Here is a 12,762-nt window from a genome sequence, read left to right on the forward strand (position 1 = left end):
AATTCGTTGGTTCCTATCTCTCCCTCTGTGAAAAGCTTGGGTGTCATTCTCGACAGTACATTATCCTTTAATTCACATATCAATAATGTCACACGAGCAGCATATTTTCAACTCCGTAACATCAATTGCCTCCGCCCCTTCCTCACTCCTCATGCCACTGCCATTCTCGTCCATAATCTCGTCATCTCTCAAATTGACTACTGTAATTCATTATTATTTGGCCTTACAAAAAAAAAAAAATCCATCAACAAGCTCCAATGTGTCCAGAACTCTCTGCCCGTATTATTACTAGGACTTCCTCTACCCACCACATCTCCCCAATCCTGAAGCAGCTTCACTGGTTCCCAGTTAAATTTTGCATTCATTTTAAAATAATCCTTTATACATTTAAGGCTATTCATTCTGTCTCTCTCCACCATACCTTTCTGATTTACTACAGATGAACTTCCCATCCCAGTGCCTCAGATCTTCAGCTTTTCTTTCTCTCTCTCTGTTCCTTCCTCTTGTCTTATTACAATCGGGGGCAGGGCTTTTAGCCACTTTTCTTTTTAAGTCCACCCTCAAAACTCACCTGTTTAAAATTGCTTATCTTTAAACCTCTGCGTGCTCTTAACTTTCATCTGTTACTCTTATTATTGTGTATATTTCCAGTTTTTCTGTTTTTTTTTTAATATATATTTGCTGTAGAGGCTAAGCCTACGCTTGAAGCCACTGAGGTGGTCGTTAACGGGGGGGGTGACGCGATGTCACTGGTATGTATTAGGGATGCAACGATACCAATTTTTTCAAACCGATCCGATACCGATACTTGGATCTGAGTACTTGCCGATACCGAGTACAAAATCCGATACTTCTACCACACACACAAGTTAAACTTAACCAGTAGTAAAGAAACGACCCCAGACAACTCTTTAACACAAACGAAACGTTTACTGAACGTAAGGGCAGAGACAAATACTGTACAACACATCCCTTTTTTAAACTCAAATGATATTCCAATTCCTTAACCAAATGAAATACACTGTATAAATGAAATAATTCCCTTTCAAATTATATTAAACAACCCAACTTATGTTATCACCTTTTGGTAAGTGACTCACTAATATACACTCCAAAACACGTTATATAAATCCACTAAACACACAGTATTCACACATGGGCCCCACACACACTCACATTCACACTTGTTTCAGGCCTGTTTGCTGCTCACGCCGGACGATGGAGAAAAATCCTCTTCTCCCCAGTAAGAGCACAAAAGTCTGACTTACAGTTCCGTTGCCCGGTAGGTCGCCGTTCACCAGTCCCACAATAAATCCACTCCCTGCGGACCCGATGCTGTCTCTGCTACAGCACGTTAGCCAGTCACTGTCCAGCTCTTCGACAGTCCATAGCAGCTGCCTCCTTGGCGAAGCCAAGCTATCCGGGCTAGCCTTTAGCCTCGGCGATCGTAGCTGGAAACACAGCATGGTGGTGCGACCATTGAAACAAAAAGTCACTTCACCCACACTCTGTTGTGAAGCTCTCACACGGTCAGCTTTCTAGTCACACACTCTTTTGTGCTGGTTAACCTCAGTAAAACTAGCCGAGTCTCTCACTTTGGTTCAGCTAACCTCGTGCATCTCTCCATGCCGTTCTCTTCTCCTCCTCCATTGCAACAGATACACAGGTCCCGTTTTATGCTACCTTCAGGGGCCTCCAGAAAATTAGAACTCTGAAAAATATTTTAACTCCCTTCAGAGTTACATACCATAAAATAATACTTTTATGATTAACATAACAGTTTGATTGCTCTAATTACCTGTATTTACCTTGTGACATATTACAGGGCAAATTACATTCAGGGTAGAGTTACATCACATATCATCAACTGTGAACACCTTATGTTACCGTGGCGTTTTAGTCCATGGGAATTATGAGTATCCACTCCCAAATTCCCATCCGGGCTACATTAGTATCGGTTCATGGTATCGGTTAACTTTTACGAGTACGAGTACGCACACATTTTACAGTATCGGCCAGATACCCGATACCAGTATCGGTATCGGTGCATCCCTAGTATGTATGAATTAATTAAACAGTCCAATGAATCCAGCAGTACGTATCTTGTCCTTTTTGTTCTTTATTGCAATACCTTCTTGACATGACAGCGCAGCGGTCACAAACTGTTTGCCTTCTTACAATTAACGACACACCTGACGCTGATTACATGCGTCTACCTTAAATACCTTTACATGAACAAAACAGAAAAAGGTGACCTCTAGCGGCCACATAAGGTATTAACCCAAAAATGGCTCCTACACCCCAGCCCCTAATTCCAATGGCTATCAGACATGGCAATTCTAATCACAAAGAAAATAAGGAGCCACTAATACAGTCTACTTTAGACATATACATTCATTTTAGATTACAGTCTCATGTAACAAGCAAAGTTAATTTACAGGTCTTCCAGAATATTAGTCTTTGTTTTTAAAGGTGCAGATCGCACAAGTCCTTTTTTGTCATGAATGGTTTCCGGAACTTTTCCAAGTGGCCAGGAACCACGTGGTGCAGAAGAATCCATTATAATCACCATATCTCCAGGTTTTAGATTCTTCTTCCTTTGGTTCCATTTTTGTCTCTCCTGTAACAAAGGCAGGTATTCACGTATCCATCGTTTCCAAAAAAGATCTGAGATGTACTGAGCCTGTTTCCATCTTCTCTTCAGATACATATCCTGAGGGTCAAATAGTCTGGGTGGTAAAGATGGTTTTCCTTTCATCGGGAGGATGTGATTTGGTGTAAGTGGCTCTAGGTCTTTTGGATCATCAGAAAGCTTTGTGATGGGTCTGTCATTTAGAATTGCTTCAGTTTCACACAGAACCGTATTTAATCCATCGTCGTCCAACTGTTGTTGCTGAAGAACAGATCTCAGAATATTTCTGATCATACGAATTATCCGTTCCCAAATTCCACCATGGTGTGATGCTCCAGGCGGATTAAAACTCCATTTTATTCCAATGTGTCACAAAGCATCCGCTATTTGGGTATATTTCAGTGATTCAAGAGCCTCCCTTAATTCTCTGTCTGCTCCACCAAAGTTGGTTCCATTGTCCGATTGGATGTGAGCGACTTGACCTCTTCCACTCACAAAATGGCGCAAAGCATTAATGCAGGCATCTGTGCTTAGAGAGCTAGCCACTTCCAAGTGCAATGCTCGGTTGGCTAAACAGGTGAAAATGACTTCATAACATTTAGCTGTACCTGGTCCTCTTTTCACTTCAATAGGTCCGAAGTAATCAACTCTGACTTTCCTTGGGTAAATCTGGCATCTTTTTCTCCAAGGCTTTTCCATGATATTTTCTGCAAAAATTACATTCTGCGATAACTTTCCTTACAGCTGAGTTGGCCTTTGTGATCCAGTATTTTCTCCTTACTGTGGATAAGGTGTGGTTACGACCGCTATGACCAAGCTGTTGATGAATGTGCTCTAGGATGAGACTTGCTACATGTTGATCCTTTGCAAGAACAAAGGGATGCTTCATTTCTTCTAGTAAGGAGCCCTTTGTCAGTCGTCTCCCAACTCTTAAGAGGCCTTCATCATCAAGATAAGGATCTAATCTATAAATTGAGCTGTGCCTGCTCACAGAACCTTTCCCACTTGACAACGCAGCTATCTCCTCTCCAAATCTTTGTGGCTATCAAAATCTAATAATGGCAAGCTCAGCTTCCAGAAGATCCTGTGAAGACAGTCTATACAGTTGTGTTTTCATTACTTTCTCCTTTGTAGTACCTTTACAAATTGGGTTATCCAAGTTAGGTTGCGGTCTTCTCTTCTTATCTCTCATTGAACGAAGGATTGCCTTCAGTCTAAGGAACCAAGCAACAGCAACCTTGAGCCTTCTCCAGTCTGAGAAGTACACCATCAATTGACATGTAGGATCAAGCAAGTCTTTTACTCAAGTAACATTCACTGTGGCCTCACTTTTGACTTCAGGGTCTTCTGGTTCTAAGGAGCATTCCATTAGATTGGTTGGCCAATTACTTTCTGGCTTCTGCAGAAAGCTTTGTCCTTCGATCCAGCGGTTGCTATGAACAATGTTCCCAGGCTTGAGCCCTTTTGTAGCATCATCTGCTGGACTTTCCTTTGAGCTTACATATCTCCATTGTGATTGTTTAGTTGCAGTTGCAATGAATGAGACTCTGTTTGCTACAAAGGTAAGGAATCGTTTATCCTCCTCATTCATTATATATATGAGTACAGATGTAGTATCTGTCCAAAATACAGATTGCTCGAGTTTCATTCTCAACTGAGCCCTTAACATGAGATCCACTCGGACGGCAACTACAGCAGCTGTTAGTTACAGACGTGGAATAGTGACAGGTTTTAGAGGTGTTACCCTGCCTTGCCCATCAAGAATACTACGTGGATGGATTTCCTATTGTCTTGCATGCGCAGATATGACACAGGTCCATATCCAGATTCACCAGCATCTGAAAAATGGTGTAGTTATGCATGTGAGACAGGTCCAAACTCTCTTGGTTCTATACACCGTTTAACCTCGAAATGGGAAAGCATTTGCAAATCACTGAGCCAAGTTTTCCACTTTTGCAACATGGTTTGGGGTATTGGTTCATCCCATCCCAGTTTCCTTCTGCAAAGGTCCTGCTGCATTCTTTTGGCAGGCAGCAGGACTGGTGCAAGAAATCCCAATGGATCGTAAATAGAACTTGATATTGACAACATTCCACGCCTAGTACAGGATTTTTGAGCAACATCCATCTTGAAGTTGAATGTATCATTTTCCACACACCACTGCAAGCCCAGAGCTCTTTCTACCGGAAGTTTGTCTCTGTCAAGATTTAAATCTTTAAAGTCTTTAGCCCTTTGCTCCTCTGAGATACTTTGCAACAGGGTGCGATTGTTACTGACCCACTTGATCAGTATAAATCCTCCCCTTTGACAAAGTGCTGAAAGATCTTTGACCAAATCAACAGCATCTGAGGTGTAGGCCACACTCTTTAAACAGTCATCCACATAGAAGTTCTCTTTTATCGTTTCACATACCTTGTCTAGGAATTCAGTTTGATTGTCCTCAGCCTCAACCATCCTCAAAGCGAAACTGGCGCAGCTCGGGGCAGATACTGCACCGAACAGATGAACAGTCATGCGAAACTCAATTATGTTCTTGCTCAGATCTCCATCTGGCCACCACAAACAACGCAGAAAGTCTCTTGATGTCACCTATAAATGGGACTGGATCCTGTCGAAATCTAAGCAAAACCCCAAGCAATGTACTTGTGAGATTAGGACCCTGTAAGAGCTGCTTGTTTAATAATGTCCCCTGGAATGATGCCCCACAGTCAAATACAATTCTTATAGATCATTTTCTGGAATGATAAACTGCGTGATGAGGAATGTACCACTTCTTTCCATTTTCGCAAGACAGCTGTTGTGAAGGTATTTGCTCTACATATCCATTACTTAGCATCTCGTCCATAAAGTTTTTATATTCTTTATGCAACTGTTCATTGTTGAGAAGTTTTCATTTTAGACTTTGCAATCTTTGTTTAACTATGGAGAAATTGTTTGGCATCTTTATCTTATCCTTTTTAAAAGGTAACTTCAAACAGAAGTGTCCATCTTCCATTGTTGCAGATTTTTCCATGATCTTCATGAAGTTAAGGTCCTCCCTTGACAAACCCTTTTCCTCTGTAACCTTTTCATTAAAGTCATAGTTATATTGACTTTTCAACATTTCCTCCAGCTTACAAACAGATATCCTATTTACAACTGTTGGTGGGTGCTTGCTGTCCAAGTTGCTTTTACCATCTTCCGTGGGCCCATTTATGACCCAGCCCAATGCTGTTCTTATAGCATATGGGCCATTCCCCTGGCTATGAATGACCTCCCATGGTTTCAATAACTTGGGAGCGTTGCATCCAATCAACAGGTCCACATTAGCCATTATGTGGGGAATTTGAACCTTTGACAGATATGGCCACCTGACCAGATCTTCTTCCTTTACAAAGTTATCCGTGGTGACAGGCATCCTTTCCTGTGTTAGGATTTCTGGAAGTTCATAGAAGGCATTGCTGCCTAAACCAGAAACTTCAAGACCAGTAAGTGAGTGGGCAGAGACGACCTTTTCTTGACCCATCGTTTGTAACAGGAAGTGAGTTCTTTTGCCCACAAGATTTAGATTTTGCATGAGATGCTCTGGACAGAAGCTAGCTGAACTGCCAGGATCTAAAAAAGCATATGTCTGTATGACATGACTACCTTTAACAGACTTTATTTAAACTGGCAGAATGGAAAGCATTCTTTGAAGAGGAGGGCTCTCCAGAGGATTCTGGACTTAAACCATTGTTATCAATATGGAGGACAGTGGGATGATCTTTACCACACGTCCTACATGTCAAACGCTTAGCACAGTCTTTACTTATGTGCCCAGCACCTAAGCAACCAAAACACAGCCCTTTCTCCTTTAGAAAAAACATTTTGTCTCTGTGCTTCTTCCCCTGAAACTGTTGACACTCATCCAGTGTGTGTCGTTGAGTACAGCAGACACAAGATGGCTTTACTGTAAAGTCATGGTTTGTTGTGGTAATCAGCCTTTCCGTGCTGTAGGTTTTATTCATGTTCGTGACTGTAGCAGCAAAGCTGTTCCCTTTAATTTGTTTGATTGGTTGTGACTTCAGTCTGTTGTCAACCTTTGAGATGGGGATTGTTGACGTTACATTCTGAATGTCCCCAAATAAAGGATCCGAAAGAATTTTCACCTGCTTTTCAATAAATGCAACCAAATCTTGAAACCGAGCTCTGTGTTTAGAAGTTTCCAATATATCATATGCAAAGGCTCTCCATTTCTCTCTCATTTTATATGGCAACTTGCACAAAATGATTTTCATGTTCACTGGCATGTCCAGCTCCTGCATATACTGCAATGTTTTCATCTGCTTTATTTGCTGTACAGTGTCCTTGGGTGTTCTGAAAGGCGCTATTTTTAAATAGAATGCATTATCATTATTATCATTATTATTATCATTATTATCATTATTACAACACTCTTGCAAATTACAGGCTGATTTCTAAACTCCCCTTCATGTCAAAAACTTTTAGAGAAAATAGTGTTTCAGCAACTACAGACCCATTTAGAGATAAACGGTATAAGTGATAAATTCCAGTCTGGATTCAAACCGCGTCACAGTACGGAAACTGCCCTACTACGAGTTTTCAATGACCTCCTTCTAAATGCTGACTCTGGGCGCTCTGCGGTCTTAGTTCTATTAGATCTGACTTCAGCCTTTGACATGGTTGACCATGATATTCTTTTGGCAAGGTTAGAACATGTAGGCCTTAAAGGAAACATTTTCTCGCTTACACCAACTACACCAAATTTTAAAGGCTAAACCTTACATACCACATAAAGATCTAGAGAAATTTATTCATGATTTCATCACTTCAAGACTTGATTATTATAATTCTCTTTACTTTGGCCTCCAAATTCCCCTCATTCAGCGATTGCAGTTGGTCCAAAATGCTGCAGCACATCTCTTAACTGGCACTAGAAGGTATGATTCCATCACCCTTGTTCTAGCCAACTTACATTGGCTTCCTATTAAATATCGAATTGATTTTCAAATCTTATTGTTTACTCCTAAATAATATGGCACCCGATTACTTAGTGCTCTCTTAGGGCTATACAGACAGAGGAGATCAGCTAAGACCATCAGGCCAACTGCTATTAGTGCAACCTAGGTCTCAGCTGAAGACCAGAGGAGACCGTGCCTTTGCCATTGCTGGACCCAAATTATGGAATAATCTACGTCTTGACATCCACGCATCAGATTCTGTTCAATCCCTTAAATCACGTCTAAAAAAGCACTTTAATTTATATTTTATATCATGATTTTTATCTGTATCATCATTTTACTGGAAAGCACTTTGGTGTACTTTGGTCTTTAAATGTGCTATATACATAAATTTGATATGATATGATACAATATATGTGTGTGTGTGGGGGGGGGGGGGGGGGGGGGGGGGGCACTGCAAGACCTTACCATCACCGGGCTGTAAAGCAATAAACCAATATTTACGTTATCTGGGGTCAAAAAGAACAAGGTTTGTTCTCCTTGCCACCACACACACCCCACAACCCTGAATCGTGATTGCGGATGCCATGCAGGTGTGTCCGCATGGCACCGCAGACCACGCCCCACCACAGTGGTTTTATAAAGAGCTGATATATTTTCCATTCTGCCTATTGTTAATAATGAAGCATGTTATTAAAGAAGCATTAATAATCCTGGAGCTGTTAACACACACGCATACACACACGTAAGCAGAAAAAGTATCTTTATTCAAATGCAGGTTGAAACCTCAGGACCAGCTACACCTTCTTCAAACTGTGAGACGAAGAATAAAAGTTAGTAAAAGTTCAAAGTTGGTCCTTTTCATTGATGCTGTGAACATGAATGTGTGTGAAAGGTGTACTTGTGTGTTATTAGAGCTTCTTACCTGCAGCTCACGAGACAAACATGTATTGGGTCTCAGCCTGGTCACCTGACAGAAACATGGTAGAAAAACATGAAAGTGTCATTTCTCTGTGTCCCACTGATGGAAACATCAGCTTGTATGAACTGTTCAGTCTGATGAATCCTCTGAAGTGTGTCAGTGTGCTGTTGGAGTAAAGCTTAGCTAGACTTGGACCTGGTTGGTAGTAGTCATAGATCTTGACCACGGCTGGCTTCAGGTTGCCCACTGGGAGCTCCTGGATGATGTCTAAGCTGTGGTTGATGGGCGTGTCCTTTGGTAACTGGACGAGACAGAAACAATCGCAGACACAGTTTGTACCAAAGATCATCATCTGGTGTCCTCACGGTGACTTTCACTTACCTCCTCTAAGTACACCAGAACATGATCCTCCTTTTGTTCAACACGACTCACCAGGAGGCCATGTTTGAGCTGTGAGGAGATGACATCATTTTTATTATTATCATCACAATTATCACATGAGACACACGTGTTGGTAGAATCTGTCTAATTACTCACACTCTTCAAAGACTCGGGGTCGGGGGAAAATCCAGAGAGCATTTTGATGTCCAGGATCACCATGTTTGTAGTTTTCTCCTTTCCACTGTACCTGTGTTTGAACAGTGTGATTATACTGACCTGTGTGCACACTTGCTTTTCATCTACCAGCAGTTCCTCCACACGGGTAAAGAGCACTCCTCTAACCTGTCACATACTTACAGCGATTGTATTTGCACAGTGAATTTGGGTCTAGCAGATTCACTGGTGGTGTTGACCTCTAGTTGGACTTTCACACTGAGAGTGGTGACATCAGCAGGTGTTGGGATGTTGTAGGTGGCAGAAATCTGGGAAACACACTTGGGTCACGTGTGGAACAGAACTAATCACACCTCAGTGCACCCTGCTGTCACTGCTCTACACCATGACACATATTTGCACACATACTTTTATATTCATACCTATATGTCTATATTCATCTTAATATGAGTATCTCTGTTATATCTACACTCATTTTATACGAGTGCTTCATGTTTGTTGTATATTTGCTGCTTTGAAAACCCAGTTTCCCTCTGGTATAAATAGTTTCCCTGATTCTGATACAGACAGAAAGTTCATTTATTTTTGCTCAGTTCTCTAATTTAGTTTAAAATAGCATTGTACTCTCTACAGTTATTACTGCCAGGTCTGATGTCTTTATTGTGTAGGAAAATAATGTGCAAGATGAGCTTTACATGTGAAAATGCTAATGCTCTCTAAAGTTTTATAAGTAAAAAGTAAAAGAAGAAAGCCTTTCTCTGACATCAACCAGGAGCTTGTCACATGATGCTGTCACTGACCTGCACTGAAGCACATGCAGTGCCCTTCACCTCCAGGCTGTATTTTCCTGACACGTCCTGCAGCGCCTCCTCCTGGTAGAGCAGTTTGTTGCTCTGATTTACATCAAATGTCAGCTGACTGCTGGGAGCCTGAACTGTCACTGTGCTCCAACCTTCAGGACTGAACACCAGAGTGGAGTAGAGAGCCAGAGCCTGAAGAGCCACCACCGTGTCCTACAGGATGGATGCATTGTGGTTAACACACACAGCATATGTCTCCATATTACATGGACTTAAGTGGAATAGACATAAAGTTAAAACTGCCCGTGTCACTTTGAAACCCTCTCACAAAAGAGATCCTTAATCTCAAATTTTCTAAATTTCACTTCCTGGTTAAATAAACGTTAAACAGGTTAAAATATCTTTAACTGAGAATCATCAAAGTATAGAAATTACAGGTATAAACTTGCAGGTGATCTGTTATTTACAGGCTGTTACGTGTAGTTGGTGTACAGAAGTGTGAGGTAACATTGCTATTCTGTTAAAACAATGAATTTTTAGACAAAACTTAAATGTCATATTCTAACTAAAGAATAAAAACATCCCTGCCTGGCTAAAACAAATCTGTTTTACATATCTGATAGAAAAATGAAAGCTTCAGTATTATTTCTTCTGTCTCTGATTTTGTCTAAGACTGTATATGAACTCAAAGATGAGCTTCATGCTGTTCGGGTGGTGTAGTACCTGAGTGGAGGAGAAGCCTCCGTAATAGTTCTGCTGCCCAGTCAGCCACCTGATAATACCAGAGGCATATCCCAGATCCTCAGCAGTCGGGGAGGCGCTGAGTTTGGCCAACAGCACATAAGAACTGATCTCCACTGACAGGGAGGCTGATGTTTCTGCTGCTGTCTGAGACCAGTAGAGGAAACCTCCTACAAACACAATAACAGTCACAGTGATGCTAATAAAGCCTGAATGATGTCCTGCTAAAGGATGACTGACCTTCCCTCACTGCAACTGTGTCTAAGTGCTGCAGAAGGTGAGCTCGGGTCTCCACATCTCCTGCCAGAGTGAACACATAGGCCAGCAGAGCTGTAGTGTAGGTGTTGCTCAGGTCACTGAGAGACTCCTTGAGACAAGCCAGGCTCTTGTTCATCACAGGATCCTTTAAAAGATCACAACAAAGAACTTCAATGGAAAAACGGAAATCTTCTTTCATTAAACCCAGTATGAGAAGAATAGGAGGCAGTATTCCTGATTTAGTCACTCAAAACATCAGCATGATAATAGAAAGTGGCAGATGTGGGAAAACACAGCAATTAGAGGAAAGTACAGATCAAGCAAAGAGTGGAGCAATCTTCTAGTAGTATTTACAATATAAAGAACATATTGAAAAAACACAGTACAGGTTGGGTGGTGATACAAGTTCTTGCTGGTGAGAGTTCAGATATGTGGATGACACCTGGGTGAAAATCAATTCTCAGGACGTTCCACAATTCACAGATCACATTAACTCGGTGGACCGACACATCAAATTCACCAGGGAGGATATGAAAAGTGTCAGGTTAGCCTTCTTAGACTGTGAGATTTCCATCAGTAATGGGGGACATTTAAAAGCTGATGTGTACCGTAAACCTAAGCTCCAGCCGATCCAGGAGAGAAGGACAACTGCTGCCTAAGTGAAAACCTGTAGTGATCCCGTACGTGTCAGAAGTATCAGAACAGCTGAGAAGCATTGTTTTTTCTAAACACTGTGTCTCTGTGGCTTTTAAACCCCAAAACACGCTGCGGCAAAAATTGGTCCACCCTGACACAAACAGAGTAACATAGTGTACGCTGTTAAGTTCCAGGAGGATTGCCAATATTTATACATCAGGGAAATCGAACAACCTCTGGCTAAGAGGAGGGCACAACACAGAAGAGCTACCTCGTCAGGCCAGGACTCTGCAGTCTATTCACACCTACAGGCCAGTGGACACTATTTCAAGGATGAGGATGTACACATCCTGGACAGGGAGGAACGCTGGTTTGAGTGTGGGGTCAAGGAGGCCATTTACGTGAAAAAGGAAAGAACATCTCTGAATCGAGGAGGGGGCCAATGCTGTTATTGCAGCCATTCCCCAACTCTCTGTGAATGTTACTCATGGCCATTGATCAGTGGTCTTTGATCAGTGGGTTTTGGTCAGTGATTGTTGATCAATGGTCATGGGAATTTGCATAATTAAGATTGAGGAACTGACCTCCCAGCCCATTGTTCCTTCAGTGGGCTGGTTTCAGTCATTATGCAAATGTACTGTTTATAAGATTTGGGGAAACCTGCAGTCAGCTGAGTCACTTGGATGAGTGACGAAACGTTTCTCCCACTGAAAACGTGCAGATGAACAGAATCAACGTTTTGGGGTATATGTAATATATATATTAGATTGTATATTATATTGTTGGTTTATACACTTTTGTGTATGTATGTATATATGCATACCGGTTCGGACGTCGCCCAGATCAACTATTGGAACAAGAAGTCATTCGTGGGCAAGAGATGAAAATAGGGCGTTGTTGGAATGCTACTATACAAGTAACCCTGGCAGAAGGAGTTACATGAATAGGATGAGGGACCTATGGAATCTTCGATACCCAGCATCCACATTGACGGCGAAACAACTAATAGCTCAGTGTTCCAACATTCGAAAGAAGGGTATTGCTCTCACAGCTAGAGATTGACGAGGTACAACACAAATGCTACGGCAAGGGAGAGCCAGGACAACAGGGAGATGTCATCGCCTCCATCCGAGATTTGTACCAAACCCCAAGTGCTATAGTGTGAGAGGAACTGACCTGAAAGATAAGATCATGGCAAAACTTGAAACCTTCCTGTAGCTGGTTACAAAGATGTGAAGATCTGCTAGATGATATAAATGCGATACATACATCCACGAT

General features: G+C 41.7%; 1 protein-coding gene across 2 annotated transcripts in view; it reads right to left on the reverse strand.

Moving 5' to 3' along the window:
* Positions 1–8,318: 8,318 nt before the first annotated feature.
* Positions 8,319–12,762, reverse strand: part of LOC102079326 (alpha-2-macroglobulin) — a 47,569-nt gene continuing 43,125 nt past the window's right edge. Inside the window, exons 28-36 of one of the 2 annotated variants that reach the window (XM_019357187.2) lie at positions 10,831–10,993; positions 10,573–10,760; positions 9,850–10,062; positions 9,233–9,357; positions 9,032–9,122; positions 8,876–8,944; positions 8,690–8,795; positions 8,498–8,542; positions 8,319–8,385 (exon numbers count right to left, since the gene is read on the reverse strand). In XM_019357187.2, coding sequence (XP_019212732.1) covers positions 8,505–8,542; positions 8,690–8,795; positions 8,876–8,944; positions 9,032–9,122; positions 9,233–9,357; positions 9,850–10,062; positions 10,573–10,760; positions 10,831–10,993 — 993 coding nt within the window. In that variant the 3' untranslated portion in view covers positions 8,319–8,385; positions 8,498–8,504. Of the gene's footprint in view, positions 8,386–8,497; positions 8,796–8,875; positions 8,945–9,031; positions 9,123–9,232; positions 9,358–9,849; positions 10,063–10,572; positions 10,761–10,830; positions 10,994–12,762 lie in introns of both variants that reach the window. The other variant, XM_019357186.2, reaches the window with a different exon arrangement.

This window comes from Oreochromis niloticus, unplaced genomic scaffold, assembly GCF_001858045.2.
Source record: "Oreochromis niloticus isolate F11D_XX unplaced genomic scaffold, O_niloticus_UMD_NMBU tig00007510_pilon, whole genome shotgun sequence".
Taxonomy (NCBI): domain Eukaryota; kingdom Metazoa; phylum Chordata; class Actinopteri; order Cichliformes; family Cichlidae; genus Oreochromis; species Oreochromis niloticus.